General features: G+C 42.1%; 1 protein-coding gene across 1 annotated transcript; it reads right to left on the bottom strand.

Annotated features, from left to right (window-relative positions):
- Positions 1–27,182, bottom strand: LOC107111315 (solute carrier family 22 member 2-like). Its single transcript, XM_015412276.1, has 10 exons — positions 26,766–27,182; positions 21,682–21,785; positions 20,496–20,650; positions 12,411–12,579; positions 11,058–11,172; positions 8,910–9,022; positions 7,655–7,869; positions 6,081–6,189; positions 1,749–1,861; positions 1–125 (listed from the first exon to the last, which is right to left on the bottom strand). Exons 1-10 carry the CDS (start codon positions 27,180–27,182, stop codon positions 1–3), a joined length of 1,635 nt encoding a protein of 544 aa, XP_015267762.1.

Here is a 27,182-nt window from a genome sequence, read left to right as displayed (position 1 = left end):
TTAATTAAGATGGTTAGTGTGGTATTGATGGAAGTTTTCTACATCTTCGATGGTTTCAGGCAAGGTTCTCCCTTTAGTCTCAGGCAGAAGTAGCACGGTTCCACCAGCAATCAAACCAACTAAAGCTACCAAAGAAATGCACAAAAGACAGAATTAGAATTCAAGATGCAATGTATTACATTGCACTTTAAAAAGTTACAGACCTGATCATAGGCAGCAATCCTATGCGTTTGAGATTGCATTCCTTTCAATTTAGTGGGACTCAGGATTAACCTAAATAAGAGATTGGAGACTGGATCTCCCACCTTTAAAAAAAATCCTTTAAAGGGGTAGGGGCATTACACTCAACAGGTGTTGAGCAAGAAGATTCACAATGGAAAGTATGTTATTGCAATGTACATTGTCCTCTCAGTGTACTATTTGCCCCATGATAAATAAATAAAATAAATAAGTAGAAGAAAATAGGCAGATGCCTTAGGTCCACACTGATCTTACTCCCTTCCAACACACTACCACCAGACCTTCAGGAATTTCCCAAACCAGAGTTAGCAACTGGAGGTACCAGTCTGGCCACTTTTTAGTAGTACTCTGTACCAGTTTACTTTTACCCCAAGAGTAGAAACTTGAAGACCATTTTGATACAAATCAGTTTGTTGTGACTTCCAAATCGAGCAAAATGATAAAAAGTGTTGTGGGGGGTTTCCTGCCTGCAGATGGGTATTGCAAACCAGAATTGAACATGGTTTAGAATCTCAGTTTGTTACCAAGAAACAGCTACAGCTTGCATATGGTATGGGTGACTCCATGTGTGTTACATGCTGGTGCTTATTTGCCCTAAGCTTCAGGAATTTCCCAAACCAGAGTTAGCAACTGGAGGTACCAGTCTGGCCACTTTTTAGTAGTACTCTGTACCAGTTTACTTTTACCCCAAGAGTAGAAACTGGAAGACCATTTTGATACAAATCAGTTTGTTGTGACTTCCAAATCGAGCAAAATGATAAAAAGTGTTGTGGGGGGTTTCCTGCCTACAGATGGGTATTGCAAACCAGAATTGAACATGGTTTAGAATCTCAGTTTGTTACCAAGAAACAGCCACAGCTTGTATATGGTATGGGTGACTCCATCTTTGTTACATGCTGGTGCTTATTTGCCCTAATTCTTGTGAGAGGATAGTGTTTAGCCACTCTCAAGGGAACTTTCCTCTCTCTCATGCTTGTTAGCAGAGCTTATCTTCAAAGCCTGGGTTGTTCCATAGCCCCACTGGAAGCCAAGTGCAAGTTGGGCTGACTTATCCAAGTGTTTGGAATAACTTAATTAATTATTATTTGACTGGTAGCCAACATTTAGGATATAAGACACCTAGTTTTAGTCCTGCATGTTGTCTTGGATTCTGGCAAGCTTCAGTGTGTGCAAGGGCCATCTTAGCTTGTATCTTCTGTAACGTTGATGCTTTATTAAAAATCTTCTTGTAAGCAAACCTGGATCTCGCATATAATTTCCTTGGGATTGCTTTGAACCTTGGAACAGCTTGTCATTTTGCCTTATGTGGACAACAAACTTGTATCAAACAAAAAGTCTTTATTATATAAGCAAGGGAAGGAAGGATGAAAAATACGGTACATAAGCTAATCTCATCCTGATGAAACAAAAGGTCCCCCCCCCCGGTGATATCTGAATGCAGTCTACAATCTTAATACCATGATAACTTAGGTATGTTTCATATGCCCAGAATACTACAAAATACTTACTAAAGACTACAAGAGGTAGCTCATGCCAGATCTCTGCTAGCCTATAAACAACGAATGGTGATATTATTCCACCCAAATCACATAAGGAAGAACAGACCATCACACCAAGGTTTCTGGGCAAAAAGAAATATATAATACATTATTATAGAAAAGATTTGCAAAACAAAAATATTGAGGTTGAAAAGCTGGTGCACAGCACCTACTTTTTGGGTATGGAGTAGAAAGATATGTCTACACCCCTTTCCACAATTAGAGTTTATGTTTACTTTAGCACCCCCAATTCCCTGAGCAGTCCCCAGTCTTCAGGATAGCGCTGCAAGATTTATTTTTCTGTTAGGGTTGCCAAGTCTGAGTACAAAAATACCTGGAGACTTTGGGGGTGGATCTGGGAGAGGGTGGGGTTTGTGGAGGGGAGGGGCCTCAGCAAGATCCAATACCATGGAGTCCACCCTCCAAAGCAGCTATTTTCTCCAGGGGAGCTGATCTCTGTCAGCTGGGGATCAGTTGTAAAAGCGGGAGATCTCCAGGTCCCACCTGGAGGCTGACAACCCTATTTTCTGTGGAGAAGAGAGCACTGGAGGCTATGGTACCTTTATAGTATTTACAAATATGAGAGGAGAACACCATGCAGTTCACAGTTAGAGGATTTTTGTGGACGCATGAAGCTGCTTTATACTGAATCAGACCATCTCTCCATCAAGGTCATCTTTTTTTTTAATTCAGACTGGCAGCAGCTCTCTGAGGTCTTCAGCAGAAGCTGTTTACATCACCTACTACCTGATTTCCTGTTGCTTGATAAGTAGGTCGCAGAGGAGTGACTGAGTAAGTTCCACAAGCTTAGGTCGGTTTGCCAGCAGTGGCTGTTACTGGGAAATGCTGATCTTGCCAAATCCTTGCCTTGATGACATCCAGATAAAATGTGCTTTACATAAAGCAGTTTATGAATATGACCAGAAACTTCAGTTAGTTCAAAAGATGGTCACAAGAGTTTCAACAGCATCCCACCACAATATTACCTCACCCCCTATATTAGATTACATATACTGGTTACCAGTTTGTTTCTGGGCCCACTTCAAAGGTCCATTAAAGCCCTAAATGTCTTATGACCAAGGATACTTGTGGTGCTACCTCTGCATATACAAGCCTAGCCATGATCCCTAATCAGCTTCTAGTGCCCCTATTCTGCATGTGTGCATTAACAGTTCAGGCTGATTTCCAGACAACAGAGACCAGGTCCCCCAGAGAAAATGGCAGCTTCAGAGGACAGAGTCAGGGGTATGCCATACATTTTAGGCAAGATCCCTGCAAATTCTCTCCAACTAGAGTTGCCATCCTTCAGGTGGGGCCTGGAGTTCTTTCAGAATTCTTTGCTGCTTCTGATATTTTTTTAAAAAATTAATGCTGTTTTATCACCATTTTAATATTCTGCTGCTTTTTAAGATGTTTTTTAAAAATTGCTGTAACTTTAAAAATCTTCTGTTGTAACATAAATCTTCCAAATAAATACATCAGACACTACAGTAACTGATCACTGCAGAATGTTGCAGGGCTACACGGTCACTAAAATGGCCAGGAAACTGGGAGAAGGTTTAGATTCCCTAAGGATCAGGAGATGGACCATCTAAATATGGAGAATTTAAGTGATTTCCCTGTGTAAATAATCTGATATTTGCTTTTCCCACTCAAAACCCCACAAGATGTACAAGGAGGTAAAACCCCATAGTTTCACATGAGTGACGGTTCATTTTACTGGCAACTTTTTAAGATGTCAACATCTTCTTAAATTATGCCAAGAATATTCTACAAGAAACAGCTTCTTAGAAGAAAGGAAATACAACATCAACTTTTTGGTGCCTCATCTTCTGTTTTCTAGCTTTTTATCCTCAGCAGTTCTTTCTCTACTTCACGTCAGCGAAGCAGATTCTATTTATACATAATTTCCTGACTATTCTATCTACACTAGACCTATCTACATTACTACATTGCCAAACATGCCTCCAGTCACTATCTGCATTAGTGAGATATCACAGACTTCCTGAGAAAAGTACAATCTGTTAACAGTCTTCCAGGGAACACTATTTTGGTCACCATGGATGTTGAGTCTCTATACACAAAACCCCCCCACAAAAATGGACTACAAGCTATTAGGAAAATCATCTCTGACAACACCATGGCCAACATCACTACCAAACTCTGTGTTTGTCCTCACCCACAACTACTACAGATATGGTAAAGATTTATTCCTTCTGATCAATTCCTTCTTATCAATTGCACCCGCATGGCACCACAATATGCCAGCATTTTCATGGCTAAACTAAAGCAGCATTTCCTCAGCACCCAGCTGTTAACACCCCTCTTGTACCTGAGATCTACTTATGACATTTTTATCATTTAGACACATGAGAAAGAAGCATGGAGCATTCCATGCAAGAAACACACATTCTAGACACTGCTGTAAAATACGTAATGGAAGCACAAAAACCATCTTATACTGGAAACCTACTGATTGCCCAACATGCCCCCCAGTCACTATCTGCAACACATTAAATGATCCATTGTCTACAGCCAAACTCTATGTTACAGCCACATCTGTTCCAATCCCTCAGACAGATATTCTCATCTGCAGGATCTACAACAGACATTCTTGGAACTATAGTATCCACCTGATGTAGTAAGGAAACAGATAAACAAAGCCAGAAGGATACCAAGGGATAACCTGCTACAAGATAGGCCCAAACAAAACAACAGCAGAACGTCTCTGGTGGGTCACATACATTAATGAACTAAAACCCATGCCAGACAATAATATTCCTCCCTCACAGGCATTGAGAGACAAACCTTTTCTCGTCTACAGACAGCCTCCTTAAACAACTTCTCACCCACAGCAATACCCTTCCAAACATTGACTTTGGGACCAGGGCCAGCAACAAACCAAAATGCGAACTCTCTTCCCATATATAGTCTGCCAAAACAATAACAGGACCCAACAAAACCAGTCATACCATCACAGGTTCATTCACTTGTTCAGCTTCCAATATTATATATGCCATTAAATGTCAGCAGTGCCCTTCCACTCTCTAAATTGGATAAACAGTTCAGTCCAAACTCAAAAGAATAAATGGTCATAAATCTGACATTGAAAACCACAACACACAAAAGCCAGTGGGAGAACATTTTAATCTTCCAGGTCATTCCATGGCTGACCTAAGAGTGGCAGTCCTCAAACAAACCAAACAAAACACAACAAAACCTTCAAGGGGAAATTACAATGTGAGATTGCTGAAGCTGAGTAAATTCATGAGTTCAAAACAATGGTGCTCCCAGGGCTGAACGGGGACATGGGATTCTTATCTCATTACAGATGCTAAGTTTCTGCCCTCAAGCATTTCCCCTCTGCTCTAATCAAGCTGATTACAATATGCATTGTACTTCCGCATCCTTTACAAGTATTTTTTTCAACACCCCTCCCACCTTCTGACTGGAATAAAAAGACTCTGAGATCTCCATTCCTACTCCTGTCCAATGAAGGGAGCTTTGACTCTTGAAAGCTTCTACTGTGAAACTCTTCTTGGTGCCTAAAGTGCTACTGGACTCGACTCTAACTGTTCTACTGCAGACCAAAACCCCTACCCTCTGAAACTACATCAGCACTGCTATTCTTGCAAATATATATGTGTAGGAGGTGGGGGAGTGTGTTGGAAGCCATCAAAGAGGCTGGGCCAGCAGCATTGCTTCACCTCACAGGCGGTTGGCCATTCCTGATTTCCTCAACTGTCATTAGCTTTGTGCAGTCCCCTGTAACTGAGGAGGCTGAAGTTGGTTCTTTATTCGCACTTCCTTATTCATTCCTTATTCGTTACTTATTTAAATAAGTAATGAATAATGAATTAATAAGGAAGTGCGAATAAGGAACCAACGAATAAGTAATGAATAAGGAATGAATAAGAAAGTGCAAATAAGGAACCAACTTCTGCCTCCTCTGTAACGGTTGGATTTTTTTTACCTCAGAACACTGAGCTCTGCAGCTGACCAATCAGAAAGTGGGGAGTGCAGGGAGTCAGCTGCCTGGGAGCCGCATAGGAATCAATGGGGTGAGCACATTTCCCCCCTTTTGACCCACTTAGGGGTCGAATTTCTAAAAATCCCTTCTTAGCAAGCATCTACGTCATGGTAGGAACGCGCTCCCCGAATTTGGTGTCTCTAGGTCCAGCGGCTTGGCCTGGGTGTTAATTTTACGGTGAGGGGACTTTCTTCTATATATATAGATGTGTGGTCAATAAAGCAGTGTGCAATTCCAGTAGCCACTTTTCCTTTGACGGTAAAAATACTTACCTGAGAAACGTTGGATACAATTCAGTATTGACAAAGCAAACCATTTCAAAAGCCATAGTGATCCCCAGTCTGCCAAGACAAGCTAAAGTAACCTTGAGCCAGAGCATATCTGGAATGCAAACATTAACACATAATGTTTCCATGTAGCTCATTAATAACAATGACAAAAGGGTAGAGACAGACAGAGGTTTTTTTTTCAGACACACCCTATTTCTGAATTATGGTAAGCGCCAGAGGCAAAGATACTGGGTTTAGTTTCCTTGGAACAAGACAGGTGAAAACGTATTGTGCTCCTGCTGATGCAACAGGCTCAACTGGCAGAGAAGGAATGACCTCTGCTCAGTAAATCCCTGTGCCCCATGGCATTTTGTCCACAACTCCCAGCACCAACTTTTCCAGAGTCAAAGGGGAAGGTAGGAGTGACCTGCATTCAGCATCACCACTGCACCTGAGGTTTGTAGATTCAACTCATGGTGGTTTTGTAATATTTGCTTTCTTTTCAGAAATGGCAGCTGAGGGCATTGGAATCCAGTGTCAGCCCTTGCATGCTAAGGAGTTTCACCTCCAATTAACTTAGAGCTCCAAAAATCCTCTCACTCTATCTGCAATATATATATATATATTTAACTGTCCTTCTGTCCCCTCTGGTGGAGAGATGTTACCTTCTCCAAGCTTATAGGGGTATAGGGGTATTTTATGTTACCTTCTCCAAGCTTATAGGGGTATTTCATTCCAAAAGCTGTAAAGTGATTTCTAGCTATCAGGAGAACATTTCCTGTCATTAACTCCCATTGACGAGGCATCAGCTGTTCAACTGACAATCTGGAAGTATTAGCAAGTGTTTAAGCTTTACAAAGAGAGGTCTGTCAACAGCCCACACATCTCACTGTCCTTTCTTCTCCAAACAAATTTAACAGCCTTTTTTTGTTTTAGTGCTTCAGTGGTAGTGAATCCCCAAGGGCACCTTGTGGATTGCACATTAATGGTAGCAGCATACCATCTGAGTTGCACTCCAGTATCCTGCTTGTTGCTGGAAAGGATCTTGGGTAGATATTTTGAACATTAATCCTCTTCACTGGTGGCTTGTCAAAATTCAAGCACAGTGCCCACCTTAGCATCCTTTGCAAAATTGCTGGGAGTTCCTGACTGCACTTGTCGGATTGTACATGACAGTATGCAGTGTACAATCTGAGAGTTGCTCCCCAGGCATCAACTGCGGTATCATAAGGGAGCTTGAAGTACGTTTCTTGTATCATATGGAACATTTCTTTCCCTTTCCACCTTGTTTTGAACTGTTGGTGTTTAAATATGCGGCACTGACAGTGAATTCCTAAACAGAATTTGACGTCAATAGGCGTAAGAAGGGTGTAACTCCGCTTGGGATGGGACTGTAAGTGACTTCTTGCCATGGTTATGTAATCCTAAAACAGAGGGATGAGGGCAGAAGACAAAGTATGCAGAAATTCACCCTGCAGAAAATATGCATCCAAAGCCATTTTGCAAATAAAGGATGTTGCAATTCTGTCCTGAGTCAAGGTGAGTTAAATATATATTAATGGAAAATATTGACTTGCCATTCGGAGTGAAAGCTGTAGCCAGGCAGGCAATTCCTGCCACAAAATTTGCTGCAGCCCAGGGATAGCGGCGACCTATGCGCTCAATTGTGAATATGAGTATGAGGGCAGCAGGAAATTCCACAAGAGAAGCGTAGAAAAAATCCAAATAAACGTTGCCTTCAGAAACTCCCAGGTACATGATGAGGCCCTGGTACGTCACAGCACTTGTGAACCTAGAAAAAGAAGAGCAATCATGATTAACTGTAAATAGATTTTCAAGTGGGTAGCCATGTTGGTAAGAACATAAGAGATGCCAATGTTGGATCAGGCCAAAGGCCCATCCCGTCAAACACTCTGTGTCACACAGTGGTCAGAAATACCAGTGCCATCAGGAGGTCCACCAGTGGGGCCAGGACATTACTAATTCCCTTTTGAAGCCGTCCATGCTTGTAGCACCCACCACTTCCTGTGGCAGTGAATTCCATGTGTTAATCACTCTTTGGGTGAAGAAGTACTTCCTTTTATCCGTTCTAACCCGACCGCTCAGCAATTTCATGGAGTGCCCACGGGTTCTTGTATTGTGAGAAAGGGAGAAAAGTACCTCTTTCTCTACCTGCTCTTTCCCATGCATAATCTTATAAACCTCGATCATGTCACCCCTCAGTCGTCTTTTCTCCAAGCTAAAGAGCCCTAAGCGCTTTAACCTTTCCTCATAGGGAAAGTGTTCCAACCCTTTTATCATTCGAGTTGCCCTTTTCTGCACTTTTTCCAAAGCTATAATATCCTTTTTAAGGTGTGGTTACCAGAACTGCACACAGTATTCCAAATGAGGTCTCACCATTGATTTATATAGGGGCATTATGATATTGGCTGATGTGTTTTCAATACCCTTCCTAATAATCCCCAGCATAGCATTGGCCTTCTTTATTGCAGTCACACACTGTCTTGACATTTTCAGGGAGTTATCTACTACAACTCCAAGATCTCTCTCTTGATCAGACTCTGCCAGTTCAGACCCCATCAATGTGTACTAAATTTAGTATTTTTGGCTCCAATGTGCATCACCTTGCACTTGGCCACATTGAACCCCATTTGCCATGTTGACGCCCACTTGCCCATCCTTGACAGATCCCTTTGGAGTGCCTCACAATCCTCACTGGTTTTCACCACCCTGAACAACTTTGTATCATCCGCAAAGTGAATAATGTATTGGGTAACATGATGGGAACTGGAGGAAAGAGAACAAGAATAAAGAGCTGAAAAGTTTTCTTACCAGTTATACATCAAAATAAATGTGTATTTTCTCATCTGTGGTGTCTTCACAAGATCAATAAGTGAAGGGCTCAGTTTTTCACCATCTTCATCTCCCTCTTCAAGGGTAATACTCTATAGAAGAACTGTGCAAAGTTAATCAAGGATGACAGGCTTGGTTAATTTTACATTTATTAAGGAAATAGCAGATTCCAGACAACTCTGTGTATTTTGATATTAAACATTTTCCTGCACACCCCATTTGTGGGTAACCCTGTTTTGTTGCCCTAATGTAGATGCTCAATCATGAACTTTAGTATTCAAGGGAACAAGCTGGTGCCCTACAAGCAATGTTCCCTCTAAGCTGTGGAGTCTTGTGAGCAAAAAATCTACTTTGTGAGCTGCTGGCATTCAAGTTGTGAGCGAGCGATTTGGCTACTGCATAAATTAGTTGGCTCTGGAGCCATCCTTCCTGAGCTGAGACAAAAATGGGTGAGCCGGAGGCTTAAAAACTGTGATCTAGCTCACACTCACTCAGCTTAGAGGGAACACTGCCTACAAGGAAACACATTGGAGAGCAACGTCACATGGAAACCTCAGCCTGCCCCAAATCCCTTCTCCTCCAGGATTCTATAACATTGCAGGGACTTGAGGAGGCGAGTTAAACATGCACAGGCTAGCCTGTAGTGACTGATGTAATTTAGAAATGCATCCTTATATGAACATAGAGGATGGGGGCTTACAGAGGATACCTGCTGGCTGGGGGGAGGGCACCTGCAGGCAGTAGGGATCAGAGAGCAGCATTCAGAGAAACTTAGGAGAATACTATGTTTATTTGGCAATAAACTATTACTTTTACTTTGGTATGTCCCTCATATGATTGAACACTAACAACATATTACATGGAGTCAAAAGTGGCAAGCCAAACATACATTTGAAGCAGGAGTAGGAGAAACTGAATACTGTGGGCATGAATGAAGACCTCCATCCAAGGATTTGAGGCCTGATTGCAAAACAACAAGCATAAAAGTAACTGGATTTTCAGGAGTTACTATGCCAGTGAAGGGATGGTGTATTGCTACTGTCACACATAAAGACATCAGGTTATTACAGTACTTAAAAAGGTGATCCCAGTCTTGGGTCTGATTGGCAGTATGTGAGAAGCTTAATTTACTCAAAAAGATGCTGGCCAAAACCAAAAAACCTCAGTGTACACTTGTTTGGCAGGTGTTTTGAGTCATTCAAAGCCAATCAAATAAATCGAGTGATCAGCTCATATCTGATCAGTGTATTTGATCATGGTACATTTGACATGAAATTTGCAGCACCCCAACTCTGAATGTGGACAACCTAGCTTAATCCTAGCTTGTTCCCCTGTGGTACCCTTACTGCAATTCAGGCTGAGATGCCAGTGATCTGAATGGGAGGCAGGGGAAAAGTGAAGGCAGTGAAACAAGCATTGGTCAAGGCAAATCTGGGTTTGAGTGAGTGAAATATACTGGGTTTGACACGCATTAGTGATCAGCTCATAGTTTATTGTGATTTCAGCTCGGAACTAAGGACAACTCTAGCAGGGCCGGGGCCCTGCTTATAAGCCCGTAAAACAGCACACCCATCACACATCCACTCCCAACAATAGGCTATTTACAGAGGCACTCCTGGGTGATAGGTCCATCCCAGGATCCTAGCAGTCCATTGCTCTGTGTCCCCAAGCTGGGGCTGATGAGATTAGGCTCAGTACACAACAGTGAGTCAGATTTTGGTTTCACAAACTAACCTTAGATGGTTTCACATTATGTGTACACTAAGCCACAGTGACTGGCTGGAAGTCCGAAAGGAATCGTGTTGGAGGGTGGACAGTGCGGAAATCCCACCCTACCCAAAATCTCCCCCTCAAGAATTCTGTAAACTTGAAACTTGTGCTTTATTTTAAGAGTCTAATTCTGTACTAGATATTAGAGGACACACATTTCTGGCAGTACTTCATAGGTAAAGAGCAATGAAACCTAATAATAGTGACAAATGTTGATCAGTTCTGCTCTCAAGCAGCTGACCTTACTGCTAGAATCACATGTACCACTGTTATAAGGAATACTAATATTACTGCCACTGTTTATCAGTATAGTACCAAGGGAGGTATTAATTCGTAAGTATGATGTTCAAAATTTACCTCAAACTGAGCAGGCAACATTTTCCCATTTGTTTTAGCAATATCACCCACAATCTCCATAGCTCTGCCGTTCTGCCCTTGGGAGATAAGCCATCTGGGAGACTCTGGGAGACACCTATAAATAAAAGCAGTCAGAGTCAGCTTAATCATCAAGTGTCATATTCCACAAAAGAACCTATTCATGAAGACTTTGGCCATAATCTCTCTTCCCCTATTGAAGCAAAGCCTAAGGAACTGGAACCAAATGAACGCTCACATTCTTCCCCTGCATATCCTAGTATCCGGCTCCTTCCCATTCCTTTTTCAGCTTCCTTGTGTAAAACATTAGACCAGGGGTGTCAAACATGCGGCCTGGGGGCCGGATCAGGCCCCTGGAGGGCTTCTATCAGGCCTGCAGTGGAACTGGCTGTCTTCTGCTTCTTCCAGTTCTGCTGCTGTGTCATCATAGGTTTGTGACTTACAGATACACACGTAAACAGTAATGACACACATGGCCCACCCCAACAAGGTCTCATTTATGTCAGATCCAGCCCTCATAACAAATGAGTTTGACACCCCTGTGTTAGACTGTGCGTTGAGGTATTCTGGTATTCAGAAAAGCACCCAGTATAACACACTTTATAACTAAAGTATAGTTTGTTCCAGCATGGCAAAAAGACTCATGGGAAATTTATGAAACGAGACAAGATACTAGAGATCCATAACTGAATCTTTGTCTAGTCTCTTTAAATTTCTGTTAACAGCAGCATTAGGATAGTATTTCCCTCTGTCATATCCCTAATTTATCCCCCCCCCTTCCCCTCAGCTATTATTTTTCTTGATAGGATACCCATTTGTTTTCCCTATGGGGCAAATAACAGTTGGGTGGGGATGATGTACACTAAGAAAACACCAATGGAGGGAAACGTTAACATCCCCAGTGCCAAGTCCTGCCTTAATCCACACACGCTATTGCTATTCATGACAAATGGAATGAGACAGGAGATCTATCATGGATCTTCAAAATCTTTCCCAGTTTGACCTAGGGGCTATTTATTACAGCACAGTCCACTCAACAACAGGGCAAAAAGAAAGAACACTCTTCTTTGAAATACTGTTCCCCAAATGCAGTATTTTGCTTTAAGCCATAGGAACCAGTTTACATACATGGGGGAGGGGGGAGAGGCACCAGTGTGGTGGATTCTGCTCTGAGTTCTAGTGACTCCAGCTTCTGAGAATCAAGCCTCTTGCTGTCTATATAGACTCATACCTTCAGAGCTCCATCCTAGGGTTCTGTTTCTTGGACATACAATGTTGGAAAACACTTTTATAGCTATTGATGAGGAGAAGTAAACAGAGCTGAAACCTCATTACCAGTAGTAGAGCAAAAGCAGGAAGGTTGGCAAGGTAATAGCAAGCTGAAGCCATCTCCAGTGGGGAATTGCATAAGCAACCGCATCAAGGATGAGAAGACCAACAGCAAATGCCGCTTGATAGAGAATGGCCACGGTCCTCCTGTACCCTGGGCCAACAATTTCTGTGACTGAAAAATAAATTATCTGATCTTTGTAATTATATTTTCATAGAAAGTAAGGTTCAGATAGTACTTAAATGAAATGTTACCCATTGGGGACTAAGCCTGGTTAGTTTAAAATTAAACTGCCCCCTCATCAATACGCACACAGGTTAGCACCCCACAGCAGCAATGGTCTGGCATGATAAACTTGTAACCCAGTTTAAGTGAGATGCTGTCTGTGAGGAAAAGATTCTTACCTGATACATTGAAATTAGGCTTTAGAGCTGATTCATGCAAGCTTTTGATATATGAACCCTAAGCATGGGACAACACAGGAATGAGTCTTGGGCTTGTGTACTGCCCTCCCCCGATGTATAGAACATGTGACTTGTGGGATTCACACATGCACTGCATGACTATATGATTCACTCCCTTCTTGTAACATGTATTATGTGCACATATGCGTTTTGTGGTTTGTGATTTGTCTCTATATATTATTGTTTATTGTAGTATATCACATGGGATGTTAGATGTCCTTGGAGGCCATACTCAGGCCCATGACTTTTACACCTAAATATTAAGGGGCTCTATAAACTTTAGTAAACAGACAAACAATTTATTCCAGAATATTCCATTGCTTATGATGGATTGTTGTAAATTTGTGTATAAAGTGAGAACTCTGCTGAATTTTGAAGGATTACAATGAAATCTGTTATATCCATCTTCTAGGAGGCTGAGAGGGATCTTTAAAAAACCTCCGTGTTATGTCTCCCTTAAAGACTGAGACAACAGAACGAAAGGTGGGTACAGTTGCCAGCTCTGTGTTGGGAAATTCACAGAGATTTGAAGCTAGAGGCTGGGAAGGTTGGAGTCTAGGGAGGGGAGATACCTCAGAGGGTCCGCCCTCCAAAGCTCCCATTTTTTCCAGGGAAACTGATCTCTAATCTAATTCTAGATCTTCAGGCCACACCTGGAGGTTAGACAAACATAAAGAAACACCGTGTTAGAAAAAAAACAACACTCCACTAATATGCACTTGTGTCTTCATATATTGATTTACAAACAATAGAGACCCTAGTATATCTTATACACATTCATTATAGTACAAAAACCTAAAGTACATTATATATCTACTAATAGAAAAGTCCACTGCTACAGAGACCTATGCCAATGCTGTAGACTATCTTGCTCCTGATAAGAGACTGATGGAGGTTGCAACAGTCGTAAATGATGAGAGATTCAGCAGGCTGTTATATTCTGCACAAAAAGTGATTCAGCAAGATATACTAGGGTCTCTGTTGTTTGTAAATCAATATATGAAGACACAAGTGCATACTAGTGAAGTGTGTTTTGTTCTAACACGGTGTTTCTTTATGTTTGTCTAACTTTGCTGTGTTCCCTGTGTGTTTGTTGCCACACCTGGAGGTTGGTGACCCTATGTGTGACTGAGAGCACCATTCTACTTTTCAAGTGTGAATCCCAATTCAGTCCCTATACCATTTTGGGGGGAGGGGAGAGATGAAAAACAGATTACAATACGACATATGAAGGAAACGTTTTGGACACTCTACGTCACTCTTTTGTATTAAGCACAAACACAAGTCCCACCATGACTTAAGACATATGGGACCCAAAGATAAAGTTGTGTCTTAATCTTTGCATTTCTTGCATATTAGCTGAAATGAAAACACAATGAAAATAAACACATGCATTTGTCAGAGAAAGCAGAATGCCTAGAAAAACAGGCTACAGTGCACAGTTTTGTGTTTCGCAATCTTTTGAGTGAAGCAGAAAAGGCTCTCTGTATGAGCCCAGCCATTTCCCCCTAGTGGTAGAATCCCTTAGGCAAATGACTTCATACATGCAAATAGAGAGTCTACACAGCAGAAATGTTAGTTTTACTTTGCTGTGTTCCCTCTTTAAACACAGCTAAGAAAGCCGTTATCTAGGGAAGTCTCCTGGGGAGTTTCTGTGAGGTGTTGATTAGCAATGGAGGGGAAGCAAACTCTGGGGGTACAAAGAAAATAAATGCCTGTGAGAAAGACATCAAGGAGCTGAGGAGGAGGAAGAGGGGAGCTGCATTTCATCCTTAGCAGAGGTCATGTAACAGTCTGAGGACTGACTTACGTAAGCAGCTCTTTGGATAAGTTTCCTGCATTCTGGTGCAGGACTCTTCTTTTGCACATTGACTTTGGGAACTATATTTTCTTTTCTCTCATGCCTTGATTTGGGAACTGATTTCTTGGAATAACCCTTAACTGTGTGTATTATAATTTAGTATTCATTATACAAATCAGTCAAAATTCTAATGTGTTCTCCTCTTCCTCAGATTTGAATAAAACGTCTTCTTTGGGGATTGTAATTCAGGCAAGTGTGTGGAGACACACACACTACTTTGTGACCACTGACAGACATTTAGAAGGCCTAGCTAGGGTTGCCACCTCTGGGTTGGGAAACACCTGGAGATTTGGGGGGGGGAGTGGAGCCTTCAGGCGGCGACTGCAGATCTCCTGGTATTATAACTGATCTCCAGGCGACAGGAAAAAAAAACAGCTTTGAACGCTGAACTCTGTGGCATTATACCCCTTTGGTGAGGCTATCTCCCCTTCACCAAACCCCACTCTCTTCAGACTCCACCCCCAAAATCTCAAGGTATTTCCCAATCCAGACCTTGCAACCCTAAGTGTAGTGCCTGTAGAGGGTGAAATTTTGGGAGGCATTTCACCTAGAATCTACGGTATACCTCGGAAGCTGCCATTTTCTCCAGGGGAACCGGTCTCTGTAGTCTGGAGAGCAGCTGTAATTCTGGGGAAACTGGAGGTTGGCACCTTAACTGGTTCACACATACAAGGGAACAAGGGGTCATTTAAAACATGACTGTGGTGCATCTTATCTTTGTGATCTTCTATGCATCCAGTTTCTCCTTTAATTTGGTCCTCAGCTGATTCTAGGGTTGTCAACCTACAGGTGGTATGAACAACATTTATAAGATTTACATTGCTTTTCTGAAACTTTACAAAATTGCAACAATTTGTCCAACATTCTCACTTATACAATATTGCAAAAAAGTACACTACAAAATTGCAACAATTTGTCCAACATTCTCACTTATACAATATTGCAAAAAAGTACACTACTTTTCTGCAATATTGTATAAGTGAGAATGTTGGACAAATTGTTGCAATTTTGTAAAGTTTCAGAAAAGCAATGTAAATCTTATAAATGTTGTTCATATCACAGGGTTTGCTTGTGGTTTTTTCCCTGTGGATATCTGTGATCCCTTTTGTTTTGTGCTGTATCTATTGGGGATGCAGACACATGATGGAGTAAGCAAGTATTTATATATTAATTATCACAGTCATTATAAGAAATTAAATAGTTTATATATTTACAGAGGTTCAGCCTACAATAATGTCATGTTACTTTAAGAAAGAAATGTTCAACATGCAGTTGCATGGTATTAACTAGTATAGTCTTTATAGTGTCTGGATCCAGTTAGTTGTAGAGAGCCTTTGCCAGCCAGAAAATGAAGGCTTTAGCCGGGTGAAATAGTATAGAGCATTTGCCAGTCAGAATAATAAAGGCTCTAGCCAGATAAAATATACTAAGGACTGGATTGCTACTACCTAAATAAGTTAGTGTTTGTGGAGAGCATGGCCAGTAAAATCCAGGAGGCTTTTTTGTACCTACAGAGGATTGGCTTGCTCCAAAAATAAATAAACAGTTATTATGGAACCAGAAGTAGGTTTTCTAAAAGTTAAATTATTACAAAAACTAAATTATTATAAGTTTAAAATAACTATTTTCCATGCAGCTTCATGTGGAGTTTTATTGATTATGGTTTATTCCAGGATATTATGAAGGAAATTAAGAATTTACAATGCTGAGCTGGATTTAAGAAGCTGACACCTCCTTTAAATATTGGATTACATCTGAAGAAGACTGTAACATTGAAATGAGTTCACAACTGGGTACTCATTATGTTGGACAATGTTGGACTTTTTTGCAATATTGTATAAGTGAGAATGCTGGACAAATTGTTGCAATTTTGTAAAGTTTCAGAAAAGCAATGTAAATCTCATAAATGTTGTTCATATCACAGGGTTTGCTTGTGGGTTTTTTCCCTGTGGATATCTGTGATCCCTTTTGTTTTGTGCTGCAACCTCCAGGTGGTGGCTGGAGATCTCCCAGGATTACAACTGAACTCCAGGCTATGGAGGTCAGTTCACCTGGAGAAAATGGATGCCTTGGAGGGTGGACTCTGTGCCATTATGCCCCACTGAAGTCTCTCCCCTCCTCGAACCTCACCCTCCCCAGGCTCCATCCCCCAAAAATCTCCAGGTATTTCCCAATCTGGAGCAGGCAACCCTAACAGCTTCACTTGCAGCTTCAACTTGCCAAACATTATAGTTGGGTAGCTACTGCATTAGCATGTCTAGTAACAAAATCAGGGCTTTATCTTTTTAAGCTGCCTTATAGTCTGCTTCTGTTTTAGCGGTAAAAAGGTAAAGGTAAAGGTTCCCTTGCTCGAAAGCCAGTCGAATCCGACTCTAGGGTTGCGGTGCTCATCTCCGTTTCAAAGCCGAAGAGCCAGCACTGTCCGAAGACGTTTCCGTGGTCATGTGGCCAGCATGACTAAACACCAAGGCGCACGGAACGCTGTTACCTTCCCACCAAAGCGGTACCTATTTATCTACTTGCAATTTCTTGCTTTCGAACTGGTAGGTTTTTTATTTTTTATTTGTTAAAGCATTTATACCCCACCATCCTCATGGTTCAAGGTGTCTTACAATAACAGTTTAATGAAACCAGAATAAAATAGCAGGCCCTCAAGACTCTTCTTCCTGTTTAAAAGATTATCTGCCATTTTAGGATGCTCAGTGGATTTTTATTGCTGTTTTTATGTCCCAGGCTTGTTTTAACAGCTTGTTTTTCTTTTTATTGATAATTTGTTATGTTTATGTGATTTTATGGTGCTGTTTTTACTTGTACGTTGCCTCAAGTAGGACTCTGGAGAAACAGTATAACACTCCCTAAACAAACAAACAAACGAATAATAATATAATAATATAAAAAATGAATCCATTGCATAAATCCATGGCTGTGTGAAGAGAGAAGCTATTTTCAAAGGAAAGTTCCACTGAATATTTTCTTTTCTTTTCTCTGGTGCATTAGCAACAGCTGTCATCCACTCTACCCCCCACCCGGGCCCAGACAGACAGACAGTTAGCTGTTTCAGAACAGGAGATTTCTGAATCTTCTTTAATGATTCAGCTGGATGTGGTTGGGAGGGGGAGAGAAAGCTTGCTCTCACCCAGAATCTCCCTCAGAGACAGCCCAATGTTTGGTTGAAGAGGGGCAGGAGGTCTATGGCCTGCGCTTTTGTAAAGTATGGTCCATGCTGGTAGTCCACAGTCCTTACCTCTATTCCATCTCCCCTATCCATGTTACTTGCTTTGCCTTGTGCTACACCTATAGAAAGGTATGCTGCTTGCTAGGAACAGAATTTTCTAAGCTATGAGAGGACCTGTGCTGCTAAGACTTGTAAGTGTATTTAGAAAGATAGTTTTCTTATTTTCTGTGTACTTGGTACTGCCACTGGAACTATATTGCTTTTAAAATCTTTTTCTTTAGCTAAAATTCTATTTTACTCTAAGGCCCAGGAGTTGGAAACACTCAATTTGCAACCCCTCCCCTCTTTAAGAACCAGAAAGCTTTTCTGCTTAATAGATAAGACAGATTGTCAAGACCAAAGAAAAAAAGGGTTTGTAACATCTCTCTGTTCAAGAATGTCTACTTGTTAAGTTTTCCCCCCACATTATAGAAATGTCATTGTTCCAGAAGCCATTTTATATTTTGCCTAGCTTTTATTTTATTTTATTGCTATTGTTATTTTAACTTTATTTTGGGGGACCAGACGCTTTCCGTGTATGCAGAAATCCAGCTTTTTTCTCAGGGTCTTCTACCTTTTCAATGAGTCTCTCTCTCTCTCTCTCTCTCTCTGTGCAACAGATCAACACAGCAACCACCCTAGATCTTAAGCGAAGCCTTAGCTTCAGTTGCAGACTGTAAAGCGGAATTATCACAAAACAACATTGATATGGTATACCGCACCTATCCAGAATTTATTAAGAAAAACAAGCTGCTCAGTGAAGTGTTTGTGAAATTCTCTAAAAGATCAACAAGAGATATGATACTGAAAGCAACAAATGGGATAACCTTGAAAATCAAAGAAGAAGAAGAAGTCAAAGTTTTAAAAGATGTTCCATTTGAAGTGAGAAAGAGGAGGAAGCAATATAGAAACCTGACATTATTTTTACAGAAAAAATCCACTCTTTACAGATGGATTGTTCCAGACAGATTTATCTTCAACTTTAAAGAGAAAAAAGAAAAGATTGACTCTGTTATAAAAGCAAAAGCATTTTTGGAACAGCACCAAAGTTCAGCGGAAGAAAAAGGAAAAGTGGAGGACAAAAATGCTACAGAAGATAACAGCGAACATGGATCAGGAAGCACTGATAGCTCATTGAGTAGTTCTTCAGAAGGAACTCTGGACTCTGTATCAGAATTAGGAGCAGCAGCTTCTAAACCTCTCAAAATTAAGCTAACCTTTGATAAAAACAAACGCAGAGGAAAGAAAACCAACAAATAGCTTAACTCTAAATTTAGGATCTTTTTTATCTTTGATCGAAATACTAAGATGCACCCACTATGACTAACTATGCTTGTATTTGTTTGAACTAGTAATATTAGTAGTTAATCTCCTTTAAAAAAAAAACCCTAAACAATAGGGAAATACCAAGAAATTGATGTATAACAGTTATATGATCCTTGCTAACTCTGTATTTTAGTTTAGAAGATCCCTTATCCTTATTCCCTGTAGTGTGTAGAGATTAAAAGCAACAAAAATGTTTTATTTAAAAAGATCATTTTTAATCGCATAATGAAATGCTGATGTAAAAAAATTGCATTATGTAGAACATCAGCGTATCAAGCAAAGAAAGGAGGCAGAATTATTCTGCATGCTATGCTAGTTTTCCATTTCTATGGAGTTTATTATGCACAAGAACATTCAAACACTGGGATCCCGTATCTACAATCTGATAGACTGGTACAGGTCATTCTGCCAACTCAACGTTCTATAACCTTACTTCTTTTGCAGGTGTGAACCAGGAAACTTGGCCTTTCTTACTGCCCACTATTAAGCAGTAGGGTTGCCAGGTGCAAAGTGTGCATGCCGTGATGACATCACCTGCAAGTGACGTCATTGCATTGGGCACATCGTTCAGTGGATGCTCTAGCATTTGGGTAAAAAACTCTATGGTCATCATAGTTTTTACCCAAATGCTAGACCGCTAGCTGTGGCTGTCATTTTGTGGCTGGCTCCACCACCTGTGGCAGCCATTTTTTGTGGCAGCCGTTTTCTTGCTGTGCTCACCATGCCATGTCAGAATTCCAAATGTGAACACAGGCTCAAAAAGTTTTGGGATCCCTGGTGTATGGCTTTTTGAGGGAAATTTAAAAATGGACACAATATGTTCCATGAAGGATATTAATACAAGCCCATCTAGGCAGTCTTATGGAATGCAAGTTCAATTAGCAGCAACAGACTTTACTTCAAAATTTAGGACTGGAGCATTAAGGTTCCCCTGAAATCTTGGGCATTCTTCAACTTTATTCGAATGCAGACAAGAGTTTCTCAGAGAATTAAAGGTGGTGTGGTAAAAGTATCATTACCTTTGTACTGCATTATTATTTCTCTTGCCTCTTTAAACATCTGTAAAACCTATGTGATTAGAGATAGCAGTGGATGTGTACACTATAGGCAATAATGGTTCTCTCATGACACTTGCCATTCTCTTAAATAAATATTGTCTCTTCAGCTCTCATTTCTGTAATCCAACAGAGAGGCTGTTGGGAACAGGGGAAAGTATCAGACTTACTTAGGATGTAGCCTGCTGTCCAGGAGCCCTTGCTGACTAGTCCTTGCATGAATCGAAATATCACAGACCATAAGTAGTTTGGTGCCAAGGCGACAAGAACTCCTGAAATGGAACTTACCAGGGTGGTAATCAAGAGACTTGTTTTACGTCCAAACCTGTGTTGAGGGGAACAAGAAAAGGAAGAATCAGACAATAAGGACTGATAGAAACTCTCTTGTATAGTATGAACATAAATATGTAAGGAGAGTAGGGATGCCAGCCTCCAGGTGAGAACTGGGGATTCCCTGGAATTACAGCTCATCTCCAGACCACAGAGATCAGTTCCCCTGGAGAAAAATGGATGCTTTGGAGGGTGGACTCTGTGGCATTATGCCCCACTGAGGTCCCTGTCCTCCCCAGGCTCCACCCCCAGATCTCCAGGAGCTTCCCAGCCTTGATCCGTCAACCCTACCCCCCATCCCCTGCCAGTTGCCAGGGGTAGGGTCGCCAGACTCCAGGTGGGACCCGTGAGACTGGAAAATTGTATTGTTCAGTATATTTGGCATGAACTGAACAGATTTGGATAGGGATGGCAGCCTCCAGGCGGGACTTGGGGATCCCCCAGAATTACAGCTCATCTCCAGACTACAGAGATCAGTTCCCCTGGAGAAAATGGATGCTTTGGAGGGTGGACTGTATGGTATTGTTGTACCCTACTGAGGTCCTTGTTCTCCCCAGGCTCCACCCAACCTGGATCTGGCAACCCTGCCATGCCTCCCCCATTGGTGGCCAAGGGGGAACGGGTAACCCTAGGCATAATGTTAAGACTACTTTAGGATTAGGGGTCTGTTGTCTGTTTGTCTTTTGTTTCAAGGACACTTTAGAATTGTTTTTATTGTAATTATTATGCTGTTGGATAAACAAATGTTGCACATTTGCAGTCATTATTAACACAAGTAAATCTAATAGTAAATGTGTGCACATCCTTAATAGACCCTATGCTGTTGGATAAACAAATGTTGCACATGGTATTTCAGAATTGAGAACACAGAGATAATTACCAAGCAGTTAACACAAGTAAATCTAATAGTAAATGGGTGCACATCCTTAATAGACCGAATGAATTTCCATGGTACTTTGAATTTCTGAATGATTAATCTGAGATGTTAGTCAATTGAAGTTCACCCATCGGTCAGTACCTACCTACCTGTCTGCTATATAGCCAACGGTTACAGAGCCAAGGAAAAACCCAGCGTTGACACATGCCTGGAACACATCTAGCTTCCAGGAGTCTTCACACACCAAGTTGAACTGTAGGGAGACAATTAAGAATAAAACAATAAATGACCTCAGATCTTTAGAGTCACTGTTATCCAAAGCTCAGAGAAAGTGACAGTATTCTGAAGTTCATTGGCCTAATGAAATAGGAGCTCTAGAAGTACTGAAATATCTCGCTAGAAACAGGGTTGGCTCCTACCAGCCCATTTTATGGGTGCCAACATATTCCTCCAGCACAAGGAGTTCTCCCAAATCTAAGAGCACTGGCAAGAAGGTCCCTGGTGTGGGAGGAATATACTTACCATGGATTATGACAACCTCTTTTTGCACACTGAACAGCAATGTCATTTTATTTTTTTTAATAGTCACACAGTTAATAATGGAGGAACTATGTCAGCTTGTTTTTGATCTGGGCCTCATACTAGCCAGAACCTTTGTGGGTTCAGAATCATAGAATCATAGAGTTGGGAAGGGACCTCCAGGGCCATCTAGTCCAACCCCCTGCACAATGCAGGAAATTCACGAATGCCTCCCCCTCCACATCTGCAGTGACCCCTGCTCTATGCCCAGAGTGCTGCCTATAATGCAATGCTAACAAACGTATATTTTAGAGCAAAGCTAGTAGCCAAAAAATATTGATAGACAGCATGTCCACACTACAAATAGGTTTAACAGTCCTCTCCAGGCAACCAACAAGAGACCGAGGGAGGGGTTCATGGGGGGCACCACCAGTGACAATGTGATGTCACATCTGGGGGGAAAACAGAAGCGATGTCACACCTCTAGGAATTGCTGAAAACCGTGGAGTTCCCAGACATTCCTAGGACATAATCATTTAAACGGTTTCCCCAGAAGTGACATCATTTAAAGGGTTTTCATGGAAGTGACATAACACTGTTGCCTCGTGGTGATTTAAAAAAAGAAGATTATTGTTCTTTCACTGGCCATAGCAGCAGCAGTGGAAAATGGTGGCTGTCAGCAAGTGTATGGCAATATAAGAAGTATGAGAAGCTGCCTTCCCCCCTGCCTGGGACTTAGGTAGATGCCCTCTTTGAAGTTTGCATTTGCTGTAATGAGGAATGGAGTAAATTTTCCACTCCAACTAATTGCATTCAAGCTGCAGCAAAACTCAAAAGTTATAAACCATAAAATATTAGATATGACAGAGCGTCACATGGACAGGAAAACATGAATCACGAAGATTTGGGAAGTTTTTCTTCAGTCTACAAAAAATGTTGAGCCATTACTACAGGAATCAATTAGAGAATCAAGTGAAATTATTAAAATGAAGTCAAACCAAAATTCAAGAATTAACTGCTGTGGGATGAGGCTTATTTTACTCTTAAAGCAAAGAAAAATTATGCAAGGAAGACTGGCAAAATAGTTGTGCAATATATCTAAAGCAGGGGTGTCGAACTCAGTTGTTATGAGGGCTGGATCTGACATAAATGAGACCTTGTTGGGTCGGACCATGTGTGTCATAAAATGTAAGGCCAGGTCGCGGAGATATAAACTTAATAAAAGGACACAAACACAAAGGTGTTTTTTTTACTTAAAATAAAAACATGTTTAAAACATTAGCATTCTTGCAATATTTTGTTTATTTAACAGTGTCTGATAACTCCCACCTCTTGCTCTGAATAATTGCATCAAAATATCTGTGCTGTTGCAATCGTGAGTATGCTATTCAGGTGTGTATCTGTAAGCTGCAAACCTATGATGACGCAGCAGCAGCAGAACTGGGAGAAGAAGCAGAAGACAACCAGTTCCACTGCAGGCCTGATAGAAGCCCTCCGGGGCCTGTTCTGACCCCTGGGCCGCATGTTTGACACCCCTGATCTAAAGCTTCTGAAGAATACTAAATGCGGAAGAGAAGAAGAGAAGAGATTGGATTTATACCCCGCCCTTCACTACCTGAAGGAGTCTCAGAGCGGTTTACAATCTCTTTCCCCTTTCCCTCTCCACAACAGACACCCTGTGAGCAGTGTTCCCTCTAAGCTGAGTTAGTGTGAGCTAGTTCACAGGTTTTTAGCCTCCAGCTCACACATTTTTGTCTTAGCTCGGGAAGGATGGCTCCAGTGCAAACCAGTTTATGCAGTAGCCAAATCGCTCACTCACAACTTTACTGCCAGTAGCTCACAAAGTAGAATTTTTGCTCACAAGACTCCACAGTTTAGAGGAAGCATTGCCTGTGAGGTAGGTGGGGCTGAGAGAGCTCTGAGATAACTGTTTTTGAGAGAACAGCTCTGAAATAACTTGCAACTTACCCAAGGTCACACCAGCAGCTGCATGTGGAGGAGTGGGGAATCAAACCCGGTTCTCCCAGATTAGAATCTGTGCTCCTAACCACTACACCAAACTGGCTCTCTGAGTAAAGTTCAAGTTTTCTCTGAGTAAAGTCCAATAGACACATAAATTACAACGAATGCACAAAGACCTGCATCTTGGAGCAAGCCCTAGAATCCTTTGATAAGCTGGTGTGAAAAGGTTTCTCCAAAAGTGAAAACTACTGTCCTAGATTAAGAACGTATGTTCAGCATATGAAAGGCAGAAGTGTTGCTGCCACAACAAAGGAAAGGAACTTCAGCAATTTCAGCCTAATATAAATCACATTTTTCAACATGCATTTTCTCTCAACCTATACTTTTACATTACTTAAGCCTGATTTGGCCATTGCCCAGAAAACAGTGTGTTTGTGAGATGTCTGTGTGGGGACAGGAAATGCAAACAACCTTTGCTTCCTCTGGCCAGATTTCTATGAATCTCCAGAGTCCACTTGTGTACACCTTCCCCGAAGTAAATTCCTGCTTAGCATGTTGCAACAGAAGCATGAATCATTTATAGTATCTCTCTCCTCACTTTTGTACATTTGCACCTTCCCTCAGATGCATGGACTTGGGCTTACTCATTTGACAGATTGGGTGGCGATGTCATGATTGGTCTGAAGTTGCTGAGCCTTGAAGACTTAATGTATTAGGTGGATCTGGTTGTATCATCCCGTGTCCTGAGTTTGCCTCGGTGAGCACTTTTGCCTTCTTTTGTCATTTTATTTGGCCCCTGGGTTGACTCCAGTTAACAGAGAAAGGGGATGATTGCCAGTAAAGCCTGTCTGAATTCCTTGCCCTGGAATTCTTAAAGATGCAGAAACCAGCTGGTGATTCAGGACTTGGGGGTGTGATTTATTGTAGGCTACCTCACCCGTAAGCTAAAACGATAAAGCTTAACTGACTGACTCAGGAGGCTGGGATTTATAAGCAGGCCAAGTCCTAGACCAGGCTATCTATTTATAAGCAGGCCAGCCTCCAGGTGAGACCTGGGGGTCCCCCAGAATTACAGATCATCTCCAGGCCATAGAGATCAGTTCCCCTGGAGAAAATGGATGCTTTGGAGGGTGGACTCTACGGCATTGTGCCCAGCTGAGGTGCCTGTCCTCCCCAGGCTCCATCTCCAAGTCTCCAGGAGCTTCCCCACCTCGATCTGGCAACCTTCCCCCCATCCCCGGCTAGTGGCCAGGGAGAACCTGGCAACCCTTATTACATGTTTATCCTGCCCTTCCTCCCAGAATTTCAGAGTAGTGTATATGGCTCTCTGTTCACCTCCCAACAATGGGAGGATAAAGAGAGTGTAGTGGGCCAAAGTCACTCAGGCCCCGGTCACACGGAGAATTTGCCACGCGAAAAACACGAATGTTGGGCGGATTTTCGGGGCACAATCACACTGCAACATCTGGGAAGCGTAGCGCACCCGTGGCCAACCCGTGGCATTCTGCCAAAGATGCAGAGTTAAAAAGTACCAAGGAAAGTGCACTAGTATCCAAAAAATGTGCGGCACAGGCAGGTGTCTGATCACGGGAGCGCTAGTATCCTGTGGCATCCGGTGCCTGTCCACAAACTGGATGTTTTCCATAAGCGCATGCGCACAAACATGAAACTGTAAGCAGTGCTACTCCGCGGAACTGCGCATGTGCACAAACGCGAAACGCTTGTGTGATCACGCCGCACCGCTTCTTTGCCACGCTGCAGCATCGCCGTGTGATCGCCAGCTAACAGCTGAAGAACGGAGACTCGGGGGACCATGTGATTGGGCTACCGCACTTTATTTTGCTCCGGGGCGAACAGCCACGCCTCCCCCCCGCGTTATCTGGCCCATGTGACCGGGGCCTCAGTGAGCTTCATGGTGGAATGAGGATTTGAACTCAGCTCTCCCTAGCACAACACTCTAACTACTGCATCACACTGGCTTACAAGCTTACGTTGTGCCCCATCACCTATTAGCCTGTCTAGGAAAGTAAATTTCCAGACATCATAACAGCTAGCTGACTTGCAGAGCTGCTCTCCTACTGTGGTCACCTGCTCCTGGCCTCAGCTGTCTATCCCTCCCTCCCAGCTTGGCCTCCCGGCTAGCAGTGCAGTTTGCATTCCTGAGCCTTCTGTCTCCCGGATTCTGATATGACTCTGGTTGATCAGCTTCACATGATCATTTGCCCCAGGCCCTGCCCTGATCACCTGGCTCTGACTGAGTCTTAATCCTACTAGCAACATCATGCATCCCAAGTCCAGAGATACGGCTTTGCAAGAGTGAGTCCCATCTAAGGTCGTTTCCCCCCCACACACACACACAATATAGTTCTGTGTGAATTCTAGATCACTAGAATAAAGCAGTCACCAAATAAAACGAAGGGCAAGGACTTTTGGACATAAAAAGGCAGCAAATAATTGCAACGTTTTCAGAACATAAAGTATGCCGCTGCTTTTGACATCTGTTCCCTTTCCCAAAAGAGCATCACATCTGAGATACGAGCTCAATGGCAATATTCATATGAGGGTATTTGAAAGTAGTGGGAAAACAAATACGCACACTCCGTTCTGGGTATTTCTGTTTCTCTCTAAAACCTTCCTGTATGGATGACACTGATTTTAAAGAAACCCAAACATTTCCGTTTTCTGTTTCCTGCTTTCAGTCGCTCACTTAAGATGAAGATAAAGTATGTGAAAGGCATTTGTATGCCCTTACCTCACTCACGATGGATGATACCGAAGAGTCATAAACCCAGCCATCTTGACAAGTGGTAAGAGAGAGATTGCTCGTGTCCCAGTGACTCACAAGGCCTTCCAGTGGATCTGTACAGCTCAGGTTGGTTGCATTCCAGTTCACATTGTACCTCAGGCACTGACTAGTTAAAACTTCTCCACTGGTCTTTCCCTTTGGAACTGTGTAATTCAACTCCTCTTCGAGACTCCAACCACACCTGCTGCTTAACTCAGCAACTCCAGGATTCAGGCAACGGTGCTCCGGTATGAAACCCAAAAAAACAACTCCCACATAGATGGGGGCAAAGGCAGCTGAGAGCAAGCAAATAAGAAAAAATGCCCTTTTCTGGAATAAGTCAAACTCCCCAATATGCTCTAAAATATCATCTAAGTCTGGCAT

Source organism: Gekko japonicus, unplaced genomic scaffold, assembly GCF_001447785.1.
Source record: "Gekko japonicus isolate JY-2015 unplaced genomic scaffold, Gekko_japonicus_V1.1 scaffold3104, whole genome shotgun sequence".
NCBI lineage: Eukaryota > Metazoa > Chordata > Lepidosauria > Squamata > Gekkonidae > Gekko > Gekko japonicus.
The sequence above is the reverse complement of the archived record's forward strand: the minus strand, read 5'-3'. Positions and strand labels throughout refer to the sequence as shown.